The sequence below is a fragment of the Chelonia mydas genome, chromosome 14 (genome assembly GCF_015237465.2).
Source record: "Chelonia mydas isolate rCheMyd1 chromosome 14, rCheMyd1.pri.v2, whole genome shotgun sequence".
Classification (NCBI taxonomy): domain Eukaryota; kingdom Metazoa; phylum Chordata; order Testudines; family Cheloniidae; genus Chelonia; species Chelonia mydas.
In genome coordinates this window covers 818,909-845,626 of record NC_051254.2, presented here as the reverse complement: position 1 = coordinate 845,626, position 26,718 = coordinate 818,909, and the positions used below count along the sequence as shown (strand labels likewise).

The 26,718-nt window shown below is 54.7% G+C and overlaps 2 protein-coding genes across 4 annotated transcripts; both read right to left on the bottom strand.

Moving 5' to 3' along the window:
• Nucleotides 1-3,171: 3,171 nt before the first annotated feature.
• On the bottom strand, nt 3,172-14,903 carry MCRIP1 (MAPK regulated corepressor interacting protein 1). Of its 3 annotated transcripts, none has more exons than XM_037913872.2 (6): nt 14,814-14,860; nt 12,639-12,750; nt 12,028-12,107; nt 11,602-11,720; nt 5,372-5,473; nt 3,172-4,918 (listed from the first exon to the last, which is right to left on the bottom strand). In XM_037913872.2, the coding sequence occupies exons 3-6, from the start codon at nt 12,033-12,035 to the stop codon at nt 4,854-4,856; spliced, it is 294 nt and encodes a 97-aa protein (XP_037769800.1). In that variant the 5' UTR covers nt 12,036-12,107; nt 12,639-12,750; nt 14,814-14,860; the 3' UTR covers nt 3,172-4,853. The 3 variants fall into 3 exon arrangements, with proteins under 3 accessions (XP_037769800.1, XP_037769799.1, XP_037769798.1); XM_037913871.2 differs by having other exon boundaries at nt 12,639-12,710; nt 14,814-14,857; XM_037913870.1 differs by lacking the exon at nt 12,639-12,750 and having other exon boundaries at nt 14,814-14,903.
• Nucleotides 14,904-21,017: 6,114 nt separating this feature from the next.
• Nucleotides 21,018-26,214, bottom strand: PPP1R27 (protein phosphatase 1 regulatory subunit 27). The gene is made up of 3 exons (XM_007063354.3): nt 24,896-26,214; nt 23,503-23,653; nt 21,018-21,848 (listed from the first exon to the last, which is right to left on the bottom strand). Exons 1-3 carry the CDS (start codon nt 25,080-25,082, stop codon nt 21,725-21,727), a joined length of 462 nt encoding a protein of 153 aa, XP_007063416.1. The 5' UTR covers nt 25,083-26,214; the 3' UTR covers nt 21,018-21,724.
• Nucleotides 26,215-26,718: the final 504 nt, after the last annotated feature.

Sequence of the window (26,718 nt, the reverse complement as noted above, 5' to 3'; positions counted from 1 at the left end):
CCTCATGGGGATTTCAGGCTGAAGAGCATGTGAGAGCTCAGAGATGAAAATTCCCAGGGGAACCACCCAGCCTGTGCACAGCCACCAGGATGACGTTAAAACACAATGGCCGTTTGTCTAACCTGTTCTTAAAAACCTCCAATGACAGGGATTCCCCAACCCCCCTTGGGAGCCTGTTCCAGGCCTTAACTATCTGAGAGTAAGAAAGTGTTTCCTGATAGCTAAGCTGAATCTCTCTTGCTGCATCTTGTCTACCTTCAGTGGACATGGAGAACAACTGATCAGTCCTCTTTATACCAGTCCTTAATGTATTTGAAGACTTATCAGGTTGCCCTTCAGTCATCTTTTCTCAAGACTAAATAGGCCCAGTTTTTTTAACCTTCCCTCAAAGCCAGGTTTTCTAAACCTTTGATAATCGTGGTTGCTCCCCTCTGGGTTCTCTCCAATTTGTTCACATCTTTCCCTAAGTGTGGCGCTCAGAATTGGCCACAGCACTCTAGCTGAGGCCTCCCCAGTGCCCAGTACAGTGGAACAGTTACCTCCCATGGATTACCTGGGACAATCCTGTTAATACAGCCCAGAATAGTAGTCTTTTATGCAACTGCGTCACATTGTTAGCTCATATGAAATTTGTGATCCACTACAACCCCCAGATCCTTTTCATCAGTCTTTCACCTAGCCAGTTATTCCCCATTTCGTAGTGGTGCATTTGATTTTCCTTCCTGAACGTAATACTTTGTACTTGTCTATATTTAATTTCATCTTATTGAGTTCAGACCAATTCACTAATTTGTCAAGGTCATTTTGAATTCTAACCCTGTCCTCCAACATGCTTGCATGCATCTGCTCCCAGCTTGGTGTCATCTGCAGATTTTACAAGCACACTCTCCGCTCCATTATCCAAGTCATAAATGAAAATATTGACTAATGCCAGACCCAGGACTGACCCTGCAGACCCCACTAGATATGCCCTTCCTGACAGCAAACCACTGATAAAGAGTACGGTCTTTCAACCAGTTGTGCATCCACATTGTAATAATTTCATTTAGACCACATTTCCCTAGTTTGCTTATGAGAATGTCACATGGGCCTGTGTCTAAAGCCTTGCTAAAATCAAGATATATCACATCTGGTGCTTCCCCAATATGCCCTAGGCAAGTAACCTGGTCAAAGAACAAAATTAGGTTAATTTTTTGCATGATTTGTTCTTTACAGAATCATGCTGGCTATTTCTTATAACCCTGTTATCCTATAGGTTCTTACAAATTGATTTTTCAGCTTGGAAAAGAGACAACTAAGGTGGGCGGGGTGAGATATGCTAGAGGTCTATAAAATCATGGCTGGTATGAAGAAAGTAAATACGGAAGTATTATTTACTCCTTCTCATAACACAAGAACTAGGGGACACCAAAAGAAATTAATAGTCAGCAGGTTTAAAACAAACAAAAGGAAGTATTTCTTCACACAACACACAAGAAACCTGTGGAACTCCTTGCCAGAGCATGTTATGAAGGCCAAGAATATAAAAGGGTTCAGAAAAGAACTAGATAAGTTCAGAGAGGATAGGTCCATCCATGGCTATTAGCAGGATTGGCAGGGATGGTGTCCCTAGCCTCTGTTTGCCAGAAGCTGGGAATGGGTCACAGGGAATGGATCACTTGATGATTATCTGTTCTGTTCATTCCCTCTGGGGCACCTGGCATTGGCCACTGTTGGAAGACAGGATACTGGGCTAGATAGACCTTTGGTCTGATTCAATGTGATTGTTCTTATGTAAGAGGAAGGAATTGGCGGTCAAGCTGATGGTGGAAGGCAATTTGGGTAAAAGAGATCATAAAAAATCTTGTCACCTGTCCCCTTTGAACCTAGTTTAAAGCCCTCCTCACTAGGTTAGTGAGCTGGTTCATGAAGATGCTCTTCCCCTTCTCGGTCAGGTGGCCCCCAACTCTTTCCAGCAGGCCTTCTTCCTGGAACAGCATCCTAGAGTGGAGGAAGCCAAAGCCGTCCCACAGACACCATCTCTGTGGCCATGCATTCATCTTCAGGATGTGTCCCCCCCTGCCTGGGCCCTTGTCTTCAACCAGGAGGATGGAAAAGAACACAACCTTGTTACAGTCTGTATGGTAACACCCATTGTTTCACGTTCTCTGTGTATATAAAATCTCCCCACTATATTTTCCACTGTATGCATCCGATGAAGTGAGCTGTAGCTCATGAAAGCTTATGCTCTAATAAATTTGTTAGTCTCTAAGGTGCCACAAGTACTCCTTTTCTTTTTGCGGATACAGACTAACACGGCTGCTACTCTGAAACCTGTCAACAACCTTGTTTAACACTGTTTAATTTTGAACATCTTCAGGGTCATGTTAACAGCTTTGACTCTGGGCCCATTGATTCCATCTAAATTAATACAGCACCTCCCAGCTCAGAGGTGCTCTATGCAATTGGTGCATAGCCGCAGCCTGGAGTGTGGGAGTGCGGGAAAGAGGGGCTGCATTTGCTACACATTGTGTGATTGGAGGAGCTGCAGCTGTGGTTTCAGGCTGACAGCAACATTAAAGCTGTCCACGGCCTCCCTTTGCATCAGCTGGCTGAGCTGCCAAAAGATCCTGCAGTGGCTGGGGCTGCACCCACTTCCACCCCAGAGACCTGGGCCCTGACGCTCCTTTCAGAACTGCAGCCCAAACAGATAATGGAGAGACTTGAAACATCAAAACGGGGAAAACTAGGAAGAGTCACTGGAAAAGCATCTGAGTGCACAAGAGCTGTGTGCGTGCACGGCTCGACCTCTGTCTGAGCGGTGTCCAGCTATGACCAACGGGCACGGACACAGCTCGAGGGTTGAGAGCAAACTGATGTGGAATCTGGAGAGGGACAAGGCAGCGTGCCTGGCTGCAGCCCTGTTGTGAGGCGTCTCCTTGCTCCTTAGCTGGGCCCCCATGGGGCAGTTCAGCATGTCTCCACAGAGCTGCCATCAGTAATGCAAGGCCCATCCTGCCATTCCCCTGGGTCAGGGTGTCCTCTCAGCCATTCCCCAGCTCTGCATGCACTGGCCAGCAGACCAGTGGCTGAACAGAAGTGGGAGCATGGGTGGTAAATCAGCCCCCGTATCCACCAGAGCCAGCCATGGAGCAGCCTGGGAGCAATGGACAGATGTGCACAGAGACAAGCTCAAAAGGACTAACCAGCTTTTATTTACAACACTCCTCAAGTGACAGACAGAGCGAAAGAACAACATAGGTCATTGACTTAACAACAAAGGGAAGGTAACAGTGACCACAAATCCTGCCTGCACCGCTCTTAGCCCTGCAGTGGCTGGCTGCCAGTGCCTGCCACCATCTGTGCTGGGCAGAGCACTTGGCAGCTCCCCTCCCTGCGAGCGCCCAGGCAGGGGGCTGCTCCCGCAGCACTGCAGGGACAGGATGCTGGTCTCTGGGACCACAATGCTCCTGCAGTGCTGGTGACAGCTGCCTGACTGGAGGGGTTGTGCTTCACAGGGCAATAGTGATGGCAGAACCACTCAGAGTGGGGCCATGCTGAGACCCCCTGAGCCTTGTCAGGTACTAGGGTCCCAAGAGGGCCATCTCCCAAAGTGCTTTCCAAGCCCAGGGGTGGGGAGGGGGCATTCAGCCTGGCACTGCAGCAGCAGCCTACTATAAACTGCCCTCGCTAAGGGATGTTTAGGAAGTGAGCTGGGCTCCACTAGGGGCTGTGTAACTACCTCCCTTCCAGGCCCAACCCACAGAACAGGCCTGGCCAGGAAGGGGGTTACTGCACAGAGGGCCCAGACAGCTGGAGGGAGGGGGACAGGAAGGGGGCAGGAGGGCTGGGGAATCCCTCTAGTACTAACGTTGGGAGATGTCGTCCAGGCAAGGACGCAGATAGAAACAACTTCCCACAGCCAAGCCTCCCTCAGCAAGTGCTGCTCCACCCCACCCTTCCTGCCTGGAAGGAGCTGTCAGGGCACCTAGCAAGGAGCGGAGAATAATCCACGGCTCCAGCTGTAAATGCACCTTGTTCTCTGGGGCTCAGGGCCAAGGATGCACCCCTTTTAGCTCCAGCGGGGCAAGGCCTGGCAGGAAGCAGCTCTGCCCTCCAAGCCATGGGACCTGCCTCAGCCCAGTTATGGGGAAGAGAGCCAGTCAGCTCTTTAATATGGACAATATCTTAGAGTCCCACAAACCCAGAAGCTGTTAGCAACCAAGTGCTAGGGGCTCAGCTGCGAACTAACCTCACCCACTTGACAAGCAAGGGGAGGGGGAAGGGTCGCGTGCCCAGCAGCACGGCTGTGGGGAAGGCCTGCAAGCCCACTGGCACCGAGTAGCCATGGGCATGGGGCACACAGCAGGGACCAACAATGCATGCTCCTCCTCCAGCCTCTGAACATGCCCCACCTTCTCCTCTCAGCCTGTCTGCAGCAAGAGCTGCTCCTCGATACCTGGGGGAAGGGGCGAACAAGGCTTGCCCTCCACTGGCCCAAATACAGCCACTCAGCTCTGTCCTCCCTAGCACCAGAGCCCCAGGGACCACACCAACCACTCGGCAGCCAAAGAGCAGCCCAGGGCCGACTGAGGACAGAGCTGGGAGGAAGAGTAAGCTGACTTTGTGGGCCCAACACATGGTAGAGAAAGGCAGCCCGAGACGAGGCTACAGGGAAGGGGCAGGAATCCAGTACAACATGCTCTAGGCATCCGCAATGGAGTTCAAACTTGGGCAGCTTCAGAGCCAGCCCCAAAGCGCCCAGCTCTTCCACGGGCAGAACACAGACCGGAGGAGGAAATCAACACAAAATCTTCAAATTAAATTTGCTTGAGGACCTCAGGACACCAGCCAATCAGCAGGCAGAACCTGCCTTAGGATTTCTTAGCATCCTGTGTGTTTCTCCTCTTCAGATCGCTCAAGTCAACAGGTTTAAATGCTGTGAGGAGGAAGGGAGGAGAACTCAGTACGGGGCTGGGCTCAGCACTGCCAGCATCACAACCCCTCCTCACCTGGGGACTCAGCACTGCCAGCATCACCCCACCCCCCTCAGGACTCAGCCCTGCATCACCCCTGCACAAGATCAGTGTTGCCAGCACCCGCCACGCCAACACACTCTTCAGGAGTCCAGGCTCAAGAGCCACAGGTCCCCTCTGCCCCCCCTCATGAAATGCCGTTTGCCCCACTGGCCTGCAGGCTCCCAATCTGGCCACCCTCACTCACCCTCGTGTGGCTGGATGGCGTGGCCAGAGCTGTACATTCAGTTAGGATGAGACACTGGTGTCCCGAGGGGGTTCCTCCCCTCTCAGCAGCCCGTGCTCTGCTCCACTTACTTCAGCACCGTTGGCACTTGTTCCCCTGGATGGGCCAAAGACCCCCCAGGCAAACTCACCCTTTAGGCTGGGGTTTGGTATCTTCTCCACATACTCTTCCACCAGGCCCCTCTCACTGCCCGACATCTGGTTGCGAAGGTCTCGCTCCACACACTGCCAGGCTGGGGAAGGAGCACAGCGAGAGAGGGAAGGGAGGGTGCTGTGCCTGCTACAGGACGTGCCTAGGGCTCCCTCCAGCTGCTCCCACACTCTCATCCCAGCCCTCAAGAACCCCATTCCCCTGCACACACCAGGTAACTTCACCGTTTCACAGAGTTTAAGGCCAGAAGAGACCATTAGATCATCTAGTCTGAGCTCCTGTATGTCACAGGCCATTAAATCGAATCCAAACAATGGTACTGGTACATTACTCAATGGAAATGGCAGAATTGTCAATAAATATTCAGAAACAGAAGAATAATATTTCTGTTGTGTATTTGGGAAAAAGCCACATGATGCAGTCATATCATATGATGATGATGAAGAAACACTTTCTATTCCAACTGTGAATGTTAAACAAAAGCTACTAAAGTTGGACATTTTTAAATCAGCAGGTCCAGACAACTTGCATCCAAGAGTTTTAAAAGAGCTGTCTAAGGAACTTGCTGGACCATTAATGTTGATTTTCAATAAATCATGGAATACTGGGGAAAATCCATCACAAATTACCTCACTCATCGATATCACCCATTAACAACCACTTTGAGATCTGTCAGTGAGACAGTTTTTAATCCATTGTACGTGTATGTCCTGTTAGTTCTATATAATGCAAGTTTTTTAATCAAAATTGTATGTGGTACCAAGTGAAATGCCTTGGAAAAATCTAAGTTTACTATATCAACACAGTTGCCTTTATCAACCACACCTCTAATCCTGTCAAAAGACAACACGTTTGTTTGACAAAACTTGCCTTCACATTAATTATATTTTTAGCCTCTAATTCTTTGACGACTGAGTCCTGAACTGAACTAAACATTCCATTATTTTACCCAGGATCAATGTCAGGCTCCCAGTCTAAATCTTGCTGGGTCATCCCTTTTATCCTTTTAAAATTTACATTTGCAGTCCTCCTGTCCTTTGGAATTTCCCAGTTTTCCAAGATTTGTTAAATATTAATATTAATGGTTCAGCAAGATCCTCAGCAGTTCCTTTAAGACTTCTGGGTGTAAGTTATCTGGGCATGCTGATATGAAAATGTTTAATTTTAGCAGATGCTGCCTCACACTCTCCTATCTTGTTACAGATAGTAAACTTTCTATTCCATCCACATCATATTAGCTGGACATATAAGAACGGCCATATTGGGTAAGACCAATGGTCCAGCTAGCCCAGCATCCTGTCTTCCAGCAGTGTCTGGTGCCAGATACTTCAGAGGGAATGAACAGAAGGGGGAAATTTATCAAGTCATCCATCTCTGTCATCCAGTCCCAGCTTCTGGCAGTCAGGGGTTTAAGGACACTCAGAGCATGGTGTTGCGCCCCTGACCATGTTGGCTAATAGCCATGGATGGATCTATCCTCCATGAACTTATCTAATTCTTTTTTGAATCCAGTTACACTTTTGGCCTTCACAACATCCCATGGCAATGAGTTCCCCAGGTTGACTGCGGTATAGAAATCATAGAACTGGAAGGGACCTCGAGAGGTCATCTAGTCTAGTCCCCTGCACTCAAGGCACTATGCACAATGCGAAGAAGTACTTCCTTATGTTTGTTTTAAACCTGCTGCCTATTAATTTAATTGGGTGACCCCTGGTTTTTGTGTTATTTGGATGAGTAAATCACACTTCCTTAATCACTTTCTCCACACCATTCCTGATCTTAGAGACCTCGATCATATCCCCCTTTAGTCATCTCTTTTCTAAGATGAACTGCCAGCCTTTTAAATCTTTCCTCATGTGGAAGCTCTTCCATACCCCCTAATCATTTTTGTTGCCCTTTTCTTTTTCCAATTCTAATATATTATTTTGAGATGAGGACAACCAGAACCCCACACAGTATTCAGATGGGGGGGTACCATGGGTTTATATAGTGGCATTATAATATTTTCTGTTGTATTAGTTATCCCTTTGCTAATGGTTCCTAACCTTGTTAGCTTTTTTGCCTGCTGCTGAACATTGAGCAGATGCTTTCAGAACTATCCACGATGACAGCTAATTCAGACCCCACCATTTTGAATGTGTAGTTGGGATTATGTGTTCCAATGTGCATTTCTTTTCATTCACCGACACTGAAGTTCATCTGCCATTTTGTTGCCCAGTCACTCAGTTTTGTGAGATCCTTTTGTAACTCTTCACAGTCAGTTTTGGATTTAACTAGCTTGAGTAATTTTGTATTGTCTGTAAACTTTGCCACCTCAATGTTTACCCCTTTTTCCAGATCATTTATGAATCTGTTGAACAGCACTTGTCCCAGTACAGACTCCTAGGGGCACTGCTATTTACCTCTCTCCATTTTGAAAACTGACCATTTATTCCTTCTCTTTGTTTCGCATCTTTTAACCAGTTACTAATCCACGAGAGGACCTTTCCTCTTATTCTATAACTGCTTCGTTTGCTTAAGAGCCTTTGGTGAGGGACTTTCTCAAAGGCTTTCTGAAAGTCCAAGTATATCCACTGGATCACCCTTGTCCACATGTTTGTTCACTCCCTCAAAGACTTCTAATAGACTGGTGAGGCATGATGTCCCTTTACAAAAGCTGCATCGATTCTTTCACAACAAATTGTGTTAACCTATGTGTCTGATAATTCTGTTCTTTATTATAGTTTCAACCAATCTGCCTGGTACTGAAATTAGGCTTACTGGCCTGTAATTGCCAGGATTGCCTCTAAAGCCTTTTTTTAAAAATGGCATTATATTAGCTATCTTCCAGCCATCTGGTACAGAAGCTGATTTAAATGATAGGTTATATACCACAGTTAGTAGTTCTGCAATTTCACATTTGAGTTCCTTCTGAACTCTTGGGTGATACCATCTGGTCCTGGTGATTTATTACTGTTTAGTTTATCAATTTGTTCCAAAACTTCCTCTAATGACAACTCAATCTGGGACAGTTCCTCAGATTTGTCACCTAAAAAGAACAGTTCAGGTGTGGCAATCTCCCTCATACCCTCTGTAGTGAAGACCGATGCAAAGAATTAATTTAGCTTTTCCATAATGGCCTTTTCTTCCTCATGTATTCCATTAGCACCTCAATCATCCAGTTGCCCCACTTTTTGTTTGGCAGGCTTCCTGCTTCTGATGTATTTTAAAAAAATGTTGCTTTTGCTAATTGGTCCTCAATTTTTTTGTGCCCAATTATACTTTTACACTTGATCTGACAGAGTTTATCCCCCTTCTATATTCCTCACTAGGATAGGACTTCCAATTTTTAAAAGGATGCCTTTTTGTCTCTAACCACCTCTTATACTCTGTTGTTCACCCATGGTGGATTTGTTTGGTCCTCTTACTGGTTTATTTTTTTTTAATTTGGGGGTATACATTTTGTTTAAGTCTCTATTATGGTGTTTTTAACTACTCTCCCTATAATTTGCAGGCATTTCACCCTTTTGACTGTTCTTTTTAACTTTCATTTAACTCTCTTACTCATTTTTGTGGAGTTCCTCTTTTTGAAGTTAAATGTGGTGAATTTCTTTATTTTTCCCCTTACAAGGACGTTAAATGTAATTACATTATGGTCACCATTACCAAGCAGTTCAGCTATATTCACCTACTGGACCAGATCCTGTGCACCATTTAGGACTAAATCAAGAATTGCTTCTCCCTTTTTGGGTTCCAGGGCTAGCTGGCTCCAAGAATCAGCCATTAATGGCATCTAGAAATTTTATCTCTGCATCCTGTCCTGAGGTGACACGTATCCAGTCAATATGGGCATAGTTGAAATACCCCATAATTATTGGGTTTTCTGTTTTTGTAGCCTCTCTAATCTCCCATAACATTTCACAGTCTCGGTCACCATCCTGGTCAGGTGGTTGGTAGTATATTCCTACAGCTATAATCTTATTATTGAAGCATGGAATTTCTACCCATAGAGATTCTATAGTACAGTTTGATTGATTTTAAGATTTTTACTATATTTGACTACACTATATATCCTCCTGCATTCCAAATACTGTACAGAGATATCTATTGAACATTTCTGCTTCTCTATTTACAATTTTATCATCCGTCATGGGGTATTTCTTGTTCTATGTTTTAAAAATGCCTTATCTTTAACTCTATTGCCCATTGATATTTCATTGATTCCTTTGGTTTCTCTTACCAATCATCCACATTTTTTAACTTTTAACTTCTATAAATTGCTATTTACTTCCATTCTTTATATATAAATTTTGTTTTATTGCCTCTTCCACAACTCCTTTTAACCAGACTGGCTTCTTGACCAGCATAACTTTTTTTGTGTCTGTGGAATCATGGCTTTTTGGACATCCAATAGGATATCCTTGAACAAGTCCCAGTTTCCACTGACACTTCATACTTTAAATTTAATGTTCCCAGACAGTTATGGCAACAATTGCTTTTAGCTTTGGAAAATGAACTCTTTTAAAGTTCTAAATATAGCGGACACTCGCTAAAGTGCGTGTCACTATAGTGCGGATTCGCATACAGCACGGCCATGGCAACGGATCCCAAATTTAAATATTTAAATCGGGATCCATGGTAACGCGCATGAATCCTGAACCCCGTGTTCTAGCGAGGGTCCGGTGTATATATATTAGTGTTTGGTGCCATGTTCTGTTTGCACAACATAAATGTAATGAGATCATGGTACTGGTACTCTAGGCTACTGGTAATTTTTAGGTCACCAAGTAACAATTCTTTGTCCATCAGAATGAGGTCCAACCCCACCTTCCCAGTCCCCATTTCCTTATCACCCTGCTCCACAGTCCAATGTGTCTCCCTCCAACTTCACAGTGGGATCACATACATGAAAGTGCCTTCACCGTGGGCTTGGTAAAGAGGAAAGACTGCACTAGGAGGATGGGGAGGGCAGATACCTGCAAGAGCACGGGGGACCTGGCATGTGTCTGGCCTGGGTGCTAAGTACCCCATGAACAGTCACCCAGGCTCCCGCTTTAAATGGCACATATGCACTTGCAGGCTGGAACCTCCCCCCAGCCAGACTGCACCCCACTCCAGAGGCCACTCGCCAGCAGCTCCCTATAGGTGGCAGCTCACAGACAGACACAGCACAGTTACATTCAAAGAGTTTCTTTGCAAACCTCAGGGATCGAAGCTTCATTTTACTTTTTAATTGAAGGACTAAATTCTCCAGAAATGGCCAGGGCCAAAGGCACTCCAGAGATAAGCACCAAGCATGTGAAAATCCTATTCTACCAGGCCTTGCCTCCCCTCCATAGCACCACATGACCCCAGGGGACTCAGCAACACAAAGACTGCCTGTTTCCAGCAATGGCTTCATTCAGTCAGAGGGCGTTGCTGTTGGGCAATGGGCTGTTGTTGGAAAGACCATCCCAGACACTGGCAGGGGATGAGAAGCCCTTAGAAGAGTCTCCTAAGGGTTGTTCCAGCCTCAGCCAGGCTATGGAAGGGGCTTCCACACACACTGGGTCCTCTTAACTTGGTCAGTTCGAAATCAGTTTGATTCCTCTCTCCTTGTCTGACAGGGGTTTCCTCAGCTCAGCAGGCTCAGGAGACATGAGACAGCCCAACGGCTGCTGAGACAGGGACTGTCCCACAAGGGAGTTTTACCTGGGCCTGGTTTGATTTGCTTCATGTTCGCAGTAAGGCCTCACTCTTCTGGCTGAGAGACTGAGATGTCTGTTGAGAGCCTGTGAATGAGCAAAGTCATGCCTGCCACATAGCAGAGGCCACCACCCAGTGCCTGCTCTGGGCTCATTCCAGTGTCGTGGTTCTGCCATAGCAATTGGTGGGTAGCAGAGTCACACAGCAACGTAGACTATCATTGCAAGGCATATTAAGTAGTCGCATCCCTCTCCTCACCACCACTCCATAGGGAATGGAAACTAACGGGCCCTAGGCTATCAACGCAGAGAGAACAGCTCAGGAGCACGCGATGGGATGAGTAAAGCTCCACACTCCTCAGCTCGGGGAGGAAGCAGCGGCCACACCATTCTCTGACTGCTTCTTGCCCGCTGCTCTGATGAGGCACCATGGCAGGAAGCCCCTTGTGGAATTCCAAGGCTGAAAAGCAAGTGGCACCAGAGAGGAAGGGAGCCTTGGGAGAAAACATGGACTGGGGGAGTTGCAGATCCTGGATCACTCACCCACCTTCGTAAATGAAGCGCACATTCTCCTCGTGAGCAGGGGTGAAAATCTCACTGCTGTTGCTTGGGGAGCGAGGGCTGCTGTTCCTCTTGCCATTGTAAACGACCCTGGAGACAGGGGAGCTGAAATCAAAGCACAAATCCTGATGAGAGCCCATGGGCAGATGGGGAGAAGTGCAAAGCTCTGGAATGAACCTCAGAGAGGGAGTGCAGGAAATCCTGCAGCAAAGGCCCTGGCGCAAGCAGCCATGCAAGCTCACACCTCCCCAACCCTGAAACCAGCAGCATGGCTCCAAGCTCAGGAAAAGTAAAGCCATTACTGTTCACGCCCTGCCTAGCCCCATGGCATTCCCCGCAAAGGGACTCCATGCCCCTGCCCCCTGCCCTGCCCTCATCCACAGGCTCTCTGCTATGTGTGAAAGTGTCTCACCTGGTCATGGCTGCCTCCTTACTCAGACCTCTCTAGTCCTGCCTTTGTTAGCGCAGACCTTGGCAGATAGGAGATGGATGCTGAAACAAAGTGAAACGGAGCTAAGTGTGTGTGGGAGCCACAGCGTCTCCAGACTGCCAGCACCTTCTCTATGCAGTCACCCCCAGCTGGGGCTTAATGCGCTCACATACTGCAGCTAAGAGCATTGCATCAAAGCCTAGAGAGGTCACAGAGAGACCCAGGGAGCCAGCTCCTTAGCTTAGGGCTGGGTGGCTGCATTCTGACCCCAGCTGCTGCAGCGCTCCTCAAGAAGTGAATGAGAAGGATTTCAGATGCGGGTCTTACTACCTTAACCCCATTGTTGGCAATTCCAGGGGGCTCAATGCCATCAGTGATCAGGGCAATGCCAGTACAGATGAAGTTGTACAACTTCCCTAATGTGGGCATAGTTATACTGGTATAAAAGTGCTTATAACCAGGATAGCTATTCCCACACAGCAAAGGGAACAAGCTATAGCCGGACAAGGCATCTCTGCCCCAGTGTAACTGCATCCACACTATGGCTTATACTGGTATAACTATATTGGTAAAAAACTCAGCCCTTGACTGACAGTTCTCCAGGCACAGATACTGTGCATGCAGCAGGCCTTCAGGTGCAAAACGGCAGCAAACTTGGCGTCACCCTGAAAGAGAGGGGAGACACATCCAGGGTGATGCTGAAGTCTGCCAAGGAGAACAAACAAAGGAAATATTAGGCTGAAGAGTTGGATCAGCTTCCTGGCTCCAAGACCCCGCAGGCTGCTGGGGGGATGGCCATTGCTTGGGACATTTAAAACCATCCTGGCCAATGCACTAGGAAATGGGGGGAAGCAGCAGAACAAAACTTCTGGCTGCAGTGGGACTGTGGGAAGGGGTGGGGATTGCTGCAGAGCTGCGCACAGAGGCGCCCGTGAACCAGGTCTGGCTGGCATTACTCCCAGCACGCACATCCCCAACCCGGGCTCTCCCCAGGGTATTTTTGAAGATAGGCTCTATGATTAGAGGCAGAGGGGCTGAGAGCTGTAACACCTCTGGGGGTGGGGGTACCAGTGTTGCTGTTGTCACTCGTCCTGCGCCCTCCTCAGCTGTAGCCAAGAAGCTGTAGGCAGGTGGGGGTAGAGGTGGGGGTGCGGGGGCAGGGGAGGTGCCTGCTATTTTAGGATTAAAGGAGATTTCTTCCTGCTGGATGTAGGCAGATATGCACAGATGTGTCAGACCCATTGCCATGGCAACGTCCCCGGCACACAGCAGCCTGTTGCAGGAAGAGTGGGGACACATGGCTCTATGAAGGGGCACTCCTAACCCCATGAGGGCCCTGCATTTGTGGCCCACCCTTCCCCAGGATCCAGGCAAGAGTGCTCAGCACAGGCCAATTGACGAGAGGCTGTCACTACCAGGGGCTCAGGGTGGCTGGCATGGGGGGAGGGTTATCATAGGGGGGCTGTCAGTGCTAGGAGTCCAGGAGGGCTGTCACAGGGGGGCTGGGGGCTGTCACTGCCACGGGCCTGGGAAGGACGGTGGGTGGGGAAATTATCATAGCAGACTGTTGCTGCCAGGGCCCCAGGGGCCGGCACAGGTAGCAGTCAGTCACTGCCTGGGGCCCCAGGGGTCTGGTACATGGGGTGTATCTTGGGGGGCTGTCACCGCTAGGGCATGGGAGGCTGACCTGGGGGGGCAGTTATCATGGGGGGGCATCACTGCTGAGGGGGGATAGCACGGGAGGTGCTGTTAGTGCCAGGACCCAAGGGGTATCTGTAGGGGTGTCAGTACATGGCCTGGAGGTATCAGGTGTGTGCGTGTGTCAGTGCATGGCCCGGAGATATCGGGGGTCAGAGACAGGAGGCGGGGGGGTCACTGCATGGCCGGAGGGGGGGCCCGGGGGTCAGAGACAGGAGGCAGGGGGGTCAGTGCATTGTCCGTGGGGGCCGGGGGCGGTGCCAGGAGGCGGGGGGGGTCACTGCATGGCCCGGGGGGGGCGGGGGTCAGAGACAGGAGGCGGGGGGTCAGTGCATGGCCCGGGGGGGCCGGGGGTCAGAGACAGGAGGCGGGGGGGGTCAGTGCATGGCCCGGGGGGACCGGGGGTCAGAGACAGGAGGCGGGGGGGTCAGTGCATGGCCCGGGGGGGAGCGGGGGTCAGAGACAGGAGGCGGGGGGGTCACTGCATGGCCCGGGGGGGGCAGGGGTCAGAGACAGGAGGCGGGGGGGTCACTGCATGGCCCGGGGGGGGCGGGGGCGGTGCCAGGAGGTGGGGGGGTCACTGCATGGCCCGGGGGGGGCGGGGGCGGTGCCAGGAGGTGGGGGGGTCACTGCATGGCCCGGGGGGGAGCGGGGGTCAGAGACAGGAGGCAGGGGGGTCACTGCATGGCCCGGGGGGGGCAGGGGTCAGAGACAGGAGGCGGGGGGGTCAGTGCATGGCCCGGGGGGGGGCGGGGGTCAGAGACAGGAGGCGGGGGGTCACTGCATGGCCCGGAGGGGCCGGGAGCGGTGCCAGGAGGCGGGGGGGTCACTGCATGGCCCGGGGGGGGCGGGGGTCAGAGACAGGAGGCGGGGGGGTCACTGCATGGCCCGGGGGGGCCGGGGGCGGTGCCAGGAGGCGGGGGGGCTGTCGTGCTGCTCCCCTGCCCCGGCCCGGGTCTGGGGGCCCGGGGGTCACTCGGGGCGCCAGGCTCGGCGGCCCGTTCCCATGGAGACGCGGCGCTCGGGAGGCCCCTGGGCGGGGGGTCTGGGCGCCGCGCGGCTCCGCTCACCTGGGCCCGGGCCGCTCCCGGCTCCTCTCGCCGCTGCCAGGCCGGGACGGAAGTGAGCGCAGAGCCCGGCCCGCGCAGGCGCCGCGCGGCGTGGGGGAGGTGCGGCCCCCCGACGGCCCCCAGCGCCGGGCCCAGAGCCCCCCCGACACCCCCCCAGCGCCCACCTCTCCCGGGCCCAGAGCCCCCCCGACACCCCCCCAGCGCCGGGCCCAGAGCCCCCCAGCGCCCACCCCTCCCGGGCCCAGAGCCCCCCCGACGGCCCCCCAGCGCCGGGCCCAGAGCCCCCCCGACGGCCCCCCAGCGCCCACCTCTCCCGGGCCCAGAGCCCCCCCGACGGCCCCCCAGCGCCGGGCCCAGAGCCCCCCCGACAGCCCCCCAGCGCCAACCCCTCCCGGGCCCAGAGCCCCCCCGACACCCCCCCAGCGCCCACCTCTCCCGGGCCCAGAGCCCCCCCGACAGCCCCCCAGCGCCGGGCCCAGAGCCCCCCAGCGCCCACCCCTCCCGGGCCCAGAGCCCCCCCGAACGCCCCCCCAGCGCCGGGCCCAGAGCCCCCCCGAACGCCCCCCCAGCGCCCACCTCTCCCGGGCCCAGAGCCCCCCCGACAGCCCCCCAGCGCCGGGCCCAGAGCCCCCCCGACACCCCCCCAGCGCCGGGCCCAGAGCCCCCCAGCGCCCACCTCTCCCGGGCCCAGAGCCCCCCCGACGGCCCCCCAGCGCCGGGCCCAGAGCCCCCCCGACGGCCCCCCAGCGCCCACCTCTCCCGGGCCCAGAGCCCCCCCGACGGCCCCCCAGCGCCCACCCCTCCCGGGCCCAGAGCCCCCCCGACGGCCCCCCCAGCGCCCCCCCGACGGCCCCCCCAGCGCCCACCCCTCCCGGGCCCAGAGCCCCCCCGACGGCCCCCCCGCGCCGGGCCCAGAGCCCCCCCGACAGCCCCCCAGCGCCCACCTCTCCCGGGCCCAGAGCCCCCCCGACGGCCCCCCAGCGCCGGGCCCAGAGCCCCCCCCGGACAGCCCCCCAGAGCCCACCTCTCCCGGGCCCAGAGCCCCCCCCGATGGCCTCCATCGCCGGGCCCAGAGCCCCCCCGACAGCCCCCCAGAGCCCACCTCTCCCGGGCCCAGAGCCCCCCCCGATGGCCCCCATCGCCGGGCCCAGAGCCCCCCCGACAGCCCCCCAGCGCCCACCCCTCCCGGGCCCAGAGCCCCCCGGACAGCCCCCCAGCGCCCACCCCTCCTGGGCCCAGAGTCCCCCGGACAGCCCCCCAGCGCCCACCCCTCCCGGGCCCAGAGTCCCCCCGAACGCCCCCCCCAGCCCCCACCCCTCCCGGGCCCAGAGCCTCCCCAATAGCCCCCCAGCGCCCACCTCTCCCGGGCCTAGAGCCCCCCCGACGGTCCCCCAGCGCCCACCCCTCCTGGGCCCAGAGCCCCCCCATAGCCCCGCAGCGCCCACCTCTCCCGGGCCCAGAGTCCCCCGGACAGCCCCCCAGCGCCCACCCCTCCCGGGCCCAGAGTCCCCCCGAACGCCCCCCCAGCGCCCACCCTCCCGGGCCCAGAGCCCCCCCGACAGCCCCCCAGAGCCCACCTCTCCCGGGCCCAGAGCCCCCCCCGACGGCCCCCATCGCCGGGCCCAGAGCCCCCCCGACAGCCCCCCAGCGCCCACCCCTCCCGGGCCCAGAGCCCCCCGGACAGCCCCCCAGCGCCCACCCCTCCCGGGCCCAGAGTCCCCCCGAACGCCCCCCCCCAGCCCTCACCCCTCCCGGGCCCAGAGCCTCCCCAATAGCCCCCCAGCGCCCACCTCTCCCGGGCCCAGAGCCCCCCCGACGGTCCCCCAGCGCCCACCCCTCCTGGGCCCAGAGCCCCCCTGACAGCCCTCCAGCCCCGGGCCCAGAGCCCCCCGGACAGCCCCCCAGCATCCACCTCTCCCGGGGCCCAGAGCCCCCCCGATGGCCCACCCCTCCTGGGCCCAGAGGCCCCCCCCCATAGCCCCGCAGCGCCCACCTCTCCCGGGCCCAGAGCCCCCCCAATAGCCCCCCAGCACTGCCCTCTCCCCTGGGCCCAGAGCCCCCCGGACAGCCCCCCAGCGCCCACCCCTCCCGGGCCCAGAGCCCCCCGACAGCCCTGTGGCACCGATCCTCCTCAAGGAAAGAGCCCCCCCGACAGCCCCCCAGAGCTGACCTCCCGTGCTGGGCAAAGAGCCCATCTCAATGCCCCCCCTTTCCAGTGCCGACCCCCCCCCTGCTGGGCCCAGAGCCACCCCCCAACACTTTTGCAGCTCTGGCCTCCCTCCACAGAGCAACGAGCCACTCCCCTGACAAGTCCTCCCAGGGCTACCCCCCCTACCAGGCCAAGAGGCCCCTGACCCCCCTCCCAGTGCCAACACCCCTGTCAGGCAAAGAGACACCCCCCATTGGGCCAAGAGCCCTCCTGCCACCTCCCTGAATGCTGGCCCCCCTCAGCTGAGCAAAGAGCCCCCCGCCACCTCCAGCACCGACCCCCTGTGCTGGTCAAAGAGACATAATGTAAGAATGGCCACACTGGGTCAGACCAAAGGTCCATCCAGCCCAGTATCCTGTCTGCTGAGTGGCCAATGCCAGGTGCCCCAGAGGGAATGAACAGAACAGGGCATCTGTCTAGTGATCCCTCCTGTCACTCATTTCCCAACATCTGGGACTTGGAGCTTTAGGGACACCCAGAGCATGAGGTTGCATCCCTGACCATCTTGGCTAATAGCCATCGATGGACCTGTCCTCTGTGAACTTATCTAGTTTGAACCCAGTTATGCTTTGGCCTTCACAACATTCCCTGGCAATGAGTTCCATGGGTTGACTGCGTTGTGTGAAGGAATACTTCCTTCTGTTCATTATAAAGCTGCCTGTTAATTTCATTGGGTGACCCCTGGTTCTTGTTTTATGTGAAAGGATTAAATAACATTTTCCTATTCACTTTCTCCCCACCATGATTTTATAGACCTCACTCATATCTCCCCTTAGCCGTCTCTTTTCCAAGCTGAAAAGTCCCAGTTTTACTAATCTCTCCTCATACGGAAGCCATTCCATACCCCTAATCATTTTTGTTGCCCTTTTCTGTACCTTTTCCAATTCTAATATATCTATTTTGAGATCGGGAGACCAGAACTGCACGCAGTATTCAAGATAGGGGCATACCATGGATTTATATAGTGGCATTATGATATTTTCTGTTTTATTATCTATCCCTTTCCTAATGTTCGCTTTTTTGATTGCTGCTGCACATTGAGTGGATGTTTTCAGAGGACCATCATTTTGTATGTATAGTTGGGATTATATTTTCCAATGTGCATTACTTTGCATTTATCCGCATTGAATTTCATCTGCCATATTTGTTGTCCAGTCACCCAAATTAGCGAGATCCCTTTGTAACTCTTTGCAGTCAGCTTTGGACTTGACTATCTTAAGTGATTTTTGTATCATCTGCAAACTTTGCCACCTCACTGTTTACTCCTTTTTCCAGATCATTTATGAATATGTTGAACAGCACTGGGTCCAGTACAGATCCTTAGGGGACCCCGCTATTTACCGCTCTCCCTTGTGAAATCTGGTCTTTTTTTCTTACGCTTTATTTCCTATTTTTTAAGCGATTCTGATCCACGAGAGGACCTTCCCCCTTATCCCGTGACTGCTTACTTTGCTGAAGAGCCTTTGGTGAGGGCCCTTGTCAAAGGCTTTCTGAAAGCCCAAATACAGTATGCTGCCTGGATCACTCTTGGCCATATGTTTATTGACCCCTCCGAGAATTCTAATAGATTGGTGAGGCAGGATTTCCTGGAACATAAGCCATGTTGACTTTTCCCCAGTGTATCATGTTCATCTGTGAATCTGATCATTCTGTTCTTTACTATAGTTCCAGCCAGTTAGCCTGGTACTGAAGTTGGGGTTACCGGCCTGTAATTGCCAGGATTGCCTCTGGAGACTTTTTTTTTTTAAATTGGCATTACATTAGCTATCCTCTAGTCATCTAGTACTGAGGTTGATTTAAGCAGTAGGTTACATACCACAGTTAGTTCTGCAATTTCGTATCTGCATTTTGTCCGAACTCTTGGGTGAATGCCATCTGCTTCCGGTGACTCTTTTATTTATCAGTTTGTTCCAAAACCTCCGCTATTGACTCCTCAATCTGGGACAGTTCCTCAGATTTGTCACCTATAAAGAATGGCTCAGGTGTGGGAGTCTCTCTCACATCCTCTGCAGTGAAGACTGATGCAAAGGATTCATTTAGCTTCTCTGCAATGGCCTTGCCTGTTTGGAGTGCTCCTTTAGTGCCTCATTCACCAGGTGCCCCCCTGACTGGCGGCTTCCTGCTTCTGATGTGCTTGAAACAGTTGTTGCTGTTCGTTTTTAAGTCTTTTGCTAGTTTCTCTTCAGCTTCGTTCAGGGCCTGCCCATTTATACTTCTGCACGTGATTTGCCAGAGTTCATGCTCCTTTCTATTTTCCTCACTAGGGTTTGACGTCCCGTTTTAAAAGGATGCTTTTTTTTTTTTTTTTTTGCCTCTAACTGCCTCTTTTACTCTGTTGTTTAGCCCTGGTGGCGTTTTGTTGGTCTTCTTACTTTTTTTCTTTTATTTGGGGTATACATTTTGTTTGAGCCTCTGTTATGATGTTTTTAAAAGATCTCCCGGCAATATGCAGGCATTTCACCCTTGGGACTGTTCCTTTTAACTTCCATTTAAGTAGCTCCCTCATCTTTGTGTAGTTCCTCTTTTTGAAGTTAAATGCTACTGTGGTGGGTTTCCTTTGGCAGTTTTCTGCCTACCCGGGATGTTAAATTTATTTATATTATGGTCACTCTTACTGAGCAGTCCAGCTATCTTCACCTCTTGGACCAGAGCCTGCGCTCCACTTAGGACTAAATCAAGAATTACCTCTCTCCTTGTGGTTCTAGCACATACTGCTCCAAAGGCTGCCATATATGGTGTCTAGAAGTGTTATCTCTGCATCCTTTCCTGAGGTGGCACATACCAAGTCAATATTAGACTAGTTGTAATCCCACATTATTACTGAGTTTTCTTCCTTTGTAGTTTCCCTCATCTCCCCGAGCATTTCACAGTCGCTGTCCCCATCCTCCCTCGTCAGGCGCTCAGTAGTGTATTCCCACTGCTATACTCTCAGTCTTCAAGCATGGAGTTAGTTTCACGCTAGCAGGTTTGGGGTGTTATTGGGCTAAGCTTAGAGGACATTTGTGAGATGTATCCTCCCTCCTCCCCCCGGTATATTTCTTTTATAGGGAGCTTTTTGTGGCAGGTTATAGTGCCTCGGTCTCCTGCCCTGCTGCTGAACTCTTACTCCAGCCAAACTCTCCTTACCTGGGCAGCTCACTCTGCCTGGTGCTCTCTCACTGTCAAGGCTCTCTGCTTGGTGCAGGACCTGGCAGGAATGTTGCTCTAAACTCCCTCCCTTTGCTGCTCCTCTGCTCACCTGGGAGCTGGTTTTTTTAACCTCCCCATTCAACCTGATTTAGCCCTGCCCCTTGTCAAAGGCCCCTCCCTCAAAGGCCCCCACCTACTGACCAGGCTCCGTTCACCAGCTGCTCAGGTCCATGCCAAGCCACTCTCTCCTCATTCAGCCCCCAGCTCTCAGCCCTGTCCTTCTCTGATGCCCACAGGGGAGGAATAATAGTGGAGCCACCCAGCAGTGCCCATGCCAGAGCTGAGTGAGCGGGGCTGCCCTGCAAGCCCTTTGCTGAGGGGTGGGAGTTCCCAGGGCTTGCCGTTTGGTCTGCAAGTGGATCTGCTTGATTTGTACTGGTGCACAGGGCCCAGTGCAAGGGTTCCAGGTGTGGTGACATGCACAAGTGCTGCTGTGTTATACCCGCTCCCTCTCCCCAGAGCAGCCATTAGAGTAACCCCTCTCCAGCAAGCCCTGGCTAGGTGGACCGTGAGTGCCCATGATGGGGAACAGCCTAGGTAGGAGAACCTGGAAACGACTGGGGCTTGAGTCCAAGCTCTGCCGTCACATGTTGGACACACTATTTTTCCTTGACAGCTGCAATGAGTTTGTTGATTCTTGGTTCTTTCTTTTAATTGAGCATGTGGCTCCCGTGTCATGGTTGCTTCTGCCTAATAGGGATCCTGAAGCAGGTTGGGAGAGGTGATTTTGGGACAACTGTGCTGTTAGGCAAGAAGAGTTACCCCCTACATCTCAGAAACAAAACGATGGTGGCAGCACCAGGCTGTCCGGAAATCAGTTTATTGAAAAAGTAAAAAGTATTTTCAAAGTAACAAAAAGAACCTAGCCACCAGGTCATTGGACGCTATGGTAGAAAAGCAAAGCTATAAGCTCACTCCAAAATAGGTCTTTTAACACTGACATTATGACAAGATATCTAATCTGTACAGCATCACATGCCCCCTTGAGAGCTGGGCTAACCTTCTCTCTCTCTGCCCCTGGATGGACAAGGGTTATTCTGAGGAGCTGCAGCTCAAAGAAACAGCTTTAATGCTTCCAGGGAGACAGCGCCAGCTGGGCCCTACAGCACACCCCTTCCACACAGCAGAGCCCACCCAGTGCCAGCTCACCCCCGCTGCTTCAGTGACCACACACCAGCGCCAGCCAGAACCAGTGCGTCCAGCCACTGCCCTTTTGGCCAATCCAGTTTTAGCTGAAGATGGACACTGGCTCTGCGGTGGAGCTGAGAGCAGTGGAGAAGGGTCAGTTTCTCCCCATGGTGCACCTGGCGATCCAGGGGTCCTGCAGTACAGTTATTGGGTGAACTCTCTCTGTCTCTAGGCTCTGCTACGCACACGTTACAGCAAAACTCTCTGCTTTCCCTAGACGTCCCAACTGCCCTGATCAGCAGCCTCCAGGACTGACGCCCACGCCTCCCCACCTCCGCTGCTGGAGAGTCCGAGTGACAGGAGCCCCACGCCAGGAAGAGACTCCTCAGTCCATCCTGGCAGCTTTAAAGAGCTCCACAAGGTCCTTGGAGTCAGCGTCAATGAGGTCAGATGGCTTCTCCCCTTCGTCACTGGTGGCATCAAGCCTGGCCCCTAAAGAGATGAGGTACCTGCAGGATACAGAGGGAAGGGGCTGCACTGGCGGGCGGGGGGCTGGAACAATGTGTACCGGGGGAGCCTGAGAGCCTCTGACCCAAACTGCAAACCCTGTGTATAATGGAATCCACTGCAAGCCAGGGGACGCGGCAGCACCCAATTCCAGCACCTATGCTGGCGGGTGGGCAAGGCACCCAGCGGGGGAGAGCAGACGTGCTGCCAACACCACTCCCTGTAGGCAGCCCCAGTTCCTGCAGGATACGGGGCTCCAGGCCTCAGCAGGAAACACTGGGCCAGGTACACATAGGGTTGCCAACCCTTCAGGATTGGCCTGGAGTCTCCTGGAATTGGCATCGATCTCCCGGTGACTATTGAGAGTAACCCAGGAGATTTTAAGAAAATAACATTACGACATGTTGGGAAAAAAATCTCCCAGAATAGCTTCAGTCAGAGTTGGCAACCCTAGATACACAGGGTGTAGGGCAGGCTCCTCCTCCACAGCCCCATGCCAACACCCTGCCCGCCATCTCCCGGAGACCCAGACCAGCATCCTGCCTCCCCAGAGCCCCAAGCCAGCACGTCCTGCCCCCCTCCTCCCAGAGCCCCAAGCCAGCACACCCTGCCTCCCCTCTCCTCCTGGAGACCCAGGCCAGCACATCCTGCCCCCCCTCTCCTCTTGGAGACCCAGGCCAGCGCACCTGTCCCCCCACTCCCAGAGACCCAAGTCACCACATCCTGCCCCCCACTCCTCCCAGAGCCCCAAGTCACCACATCCTGCCCCCTACTCCTCCCAGAGCCCCAAGTTAGCACACCCTGCCCCCCCCCCCCCCCCCCCCGGAGAACCAGGCCAGCGCACCCTGCCCCCACACTCCCGAGACCCAAGTCAGCACACCCTGCCTCCCCTCTCCTCCTGGAGCCCCAGGCCAGCACACCCTGCCCCCCCTCCTCCTGGAGAACCAGGCCAGCGCACCCTGCCCCCCCACTCCCGGAGACCCAAGTCAGCACATCCTGCCCCCCCTCTCCTCTTGGAGCCCCAGGCCAGTGCACCCTGCCCCCCCACGCCCGGAGACCCAAGTCAGCACATCCTGCCCCCCCCCCCTCCCAGAGCCCCAAGTCAGCACACTCTGCCCACCCTTCTCCTGGAGAACCAGGCCAGCGCACCCTGCCCCCACACTCCCAGAGCCCCAAGTCAGCACACCCTGCCTCCCCCCTCCTCCCAGAGCCCCAAGCCAGCACACCCTGCCCCCCCCTCCTCCCAGAGCCCCAAGTCAGCACACCCTGCCTCCCCTCTCCTCCTGGAGACCCAGGCCAGCACACCCTGTCCCCTCTCCTCCTGGAGCCCCAGGCCAGCGCACCAGTCCCCCCACTCCCAGAGCCCCAAGCCAGCACACCCTGCCCCCCTCCTCCCAGAGCCCCAAGTCAGCACACCCTGCCTCCCCCCTCCTCCCAGAGCCCCAAGCCAGCACACCCTGCCTCCCCTCTCCTCCTGGAGACCCAGGCCAGCACACCCTGTCCCCTCTCCTCCTGGAGCCCCAGGCCAGCGCACCAGTCCCCCCGCTCCCAGAGCCCCAAGCCAGCACACCCTGCCTCTCCTCTCCAGGAGCCCAGGCTGGCCAGGTAACTGTCAGCAGGGCTAAGCCAAGCACATGGTGACTGGTGGGTGCTGACCTGGCTATGTGGGTGTGGCCATCGCTGCAGGCCACATGCAGGGGGGTCCAGCCATTCTCATCCTTCTGGTGTATATCCGCGCCGTATCGCACCAGCAGTTTGACACAGTCGAGGTTCCCGGAGAGCACGGCTTCATGGAGGGCTGCCATGCCTAGAGAGGGGACTCATCAGCTGCAGGGCCTGACCTGCCTGGCCATGGGGAGCAGAGGGACCTGCCCACACTGGGCCAGGGCGCTGCCCCTTGGGTTCTGGGACATGAGGCGGCAGGAGCTTTGGGAGGAGACAGTGGAGGGCAGGGAGGGGAAAGGGCCCCAGCTTGGAAACGCCCAGCTCCCCCCCCACCCCAGAAAGGAGCTGGCATCAGGTCATATTTTCCCCTTAGTGGGGTAAATGGCTCCTTGAGTGGCTCAGGCTCTGTAGCCCCCCGCTCCACTGAGCCAGGCAGGGAGAGCTGGGGCGGGGGGGGGGAAGGGGTTGGTCAGTGACGTGCCAACCCACCCCCGAGCTCTGCCACTAATAGCCTGCATGTCTCCTCCAGGCCTCGCCCTGAGTCCCCCACCGCTGGGTGTGGGCGACAGTTCAGAGCCAGGGCTGACGTAATCTGTGTGGCTGGGTGGGAGCCTGGCGCCCAAGCCAGGCTATTTTAGAGAGGGTCTCCAGGGCCTTTTCTGACAGAGGCTGAGGCAGACCCCCAAGCGGCAACCGGGTAATAATGGCACAGGCCGTCACACCGTCCCCGCCCGCACCAGCTATTCCTCGGACTAGCCCCAGCCCTACACGCAGGCAGCAGAGGACGGGGAAAGTCACTCAGTGAGTCAGCAGCAGAGCTGAGTCCTGGCTCCTCCTGCACCTCCTCTAACCATAAGGCCCCATTCCCTTCCCAGAGTTGGGAACCCAGGAGTCCTGGCTCCTAGTCCAGTGCTCTAGCCACCAGCTCATGCTACTTCTTTGGGCCTCTCCATTGCCGTTCCCCTCCCTGACTCTGGCCATTCGCACTTTGTAGTCACCGTACATGGTGCTGTGCACATCAAGAGGCAAGGTCCTGGGCTTTCACCGTTCTGCACTGAAGGGCTGGCTCTGTCCATGTCTGCTGGGGTGATGCATTCCCACACTACTGGGTGCCCATCAGCCTGGCGTCTGGCACTGGGCTAGCTCCTCCCAGTGGGATTGAAACACTTGGCTCCTATTGATGCTATACAGGGATGGGAGCAAGACCTCCTCCACCACCACCAGCCCCTGTGACTGAATTACAATGGGGTGAACGTCTAACGCCCTGCTCTGCATGGGGTAAGGCTGTGCCTGGCACATCCCCTGCAGGGGACAGGCTCCCCCACCCGGGAACCCCCTGCTGCTGCCCACCATTAGCTCTGCCAGCACTGCAGGTGTTACTCACCGGAGGGGTAGAGGGTACTCAAGGTGACCTTCCTGGCTCGGATAAACCTGCCCACCTGCTCCAGGTCCCCCAGTCTGATGTTGTCCTGGAAGACAATGTCGTTGGGGAAGCGCACCGTCCGTGCAGGCTTGGGGCGCTGGGAGCACCCGCGGTACTGGGGCAGTGAGGCCGGGTCATAGTATTTCATACTGGTGGGCACCTTGTGAAGCCGGTGAGACGGCACAAGGGCAGAGACACAGTGAGACTGTGACAGCCTGGGTGAGCAGGTGCGGGGGGCAGCACGGACCCCCCCACTCTGTGTCAGAGCACTGCGCACTCTTCTCCCCTGTTCTGGTCACTTCCTCCTTCGACCAAAGTGTGCCGGAGCCGCTAGTTCTGCAGGGGCCTCTCCTGGCAGCCGCAAGCAGCCACCCTCTAGAGCAGCGAGGAAGCTGGGCGCTCCCAGTCCCCGCCGAGCTCGGTGCCAGACTCCCTGCTCAGGGCTGAAGGGCTCCCCCAGCAGCCCCCGTTATATAGCCGCCTGCTGGCTATTTTGGGGACATCCAGCTCATGCTATTTGCCATGAGGTGCTGTAATAGAGCTGCCCTGCCCTCCAGCCTCCCACTTTTGGCACAAGTTAGCGTCTCATCTTACAGCCTACTTGTTGACGAGCCCATCTAAAGGGTCAAGCTGTCTGCTGCCTATGCACATGCAGCCCCGGTACCTGGCCCCGCTGCAGGCTCCCTGTGGCATGGAAACCAGGACTATCAAAAGAAAAGGCAAGAGTCCATTAGGAACAGGCCTGGGAAGCCAGAGACTGATGCATGCAGCAGCCTGCAGAGGCGTGAAACAGTGATGTGTCGAAGCCACAGAAGCCAAGTTAGTGCTGAGGTCATTCCCTCGCAGGTGCCTGTGGCCTATCCCCACTCCTGCAAGGCTGGAGCTGCGCTGCTGCAGTTCATGGCTGTGCTTGGGCTTGAGCGTCAGAGCTGTAGATCCCATACAGTGGGCATGAGCGCTGGTCCTGGAAGCAGAAGCCCAGCAGCAGAGCAGCACCTCTTGGAGGTCAGCTCGCCCCAGGAACTGCTGGCCCAGGCTGCTCGCAGGGCCAGGCAAGAGAATAGCGCCCAGAGCAGAGCTTCAGAGACTCCAGGAACACCTACTGCGTTGTCTACTCCCCCAGCACCGGTCAAAGGGCTGAACTGGACCATCTGCTGGGTGAGGATCCTCACAGATCAATTATGTCAAAGGCTATGGTTTACTCATGGGTATTTTTAGTAAAAGTCAAGAACAGGTCACTGGCAATAAACAAAAATTACTGTCCATGACTTATACCTGTGACTAAATCGGGGGGGTGGGGAGGGCATGCTGCTCAGGGGCCCAGCAGCACCAGTGACTGCTCTGGCCAGCCACCTGGTGCCACAAACCATGGCTGCTCACGCCACCCTGGGCCTGCTGTCAGGGGCCATCCGCGCAGCAGCTGGTGTGCCTGTCCCTAAGGCCAGCTGCTTGGGTGGCCCTGGGATCAGCCACACTGGCTGCTGCAGAAGTCCCTGAGGTCATGGGAAAATCACAATCCACAACAGACACAGCCCTAGTTACGGTGACTAGAGCAGCAGAGGGGTTCCAGCAACATCTGCTCTCCCAGTCCCCTCCCATTGCAAGGGTGATTGCTTCAGCTATGCTGAAACTGTTCTAGTTCTGTTAATCTCGATGCCCAGGGGTTCTCCATGCCCTATGCTGGCTGGAGAGCCTTGCCAGAGGGCAAGGGCCGACAAAAACATGATGTTCCTTTGGGAGCTGCCAGCACGAAGTCAGCCATGCAGCAACTCCTGTGAACTCAA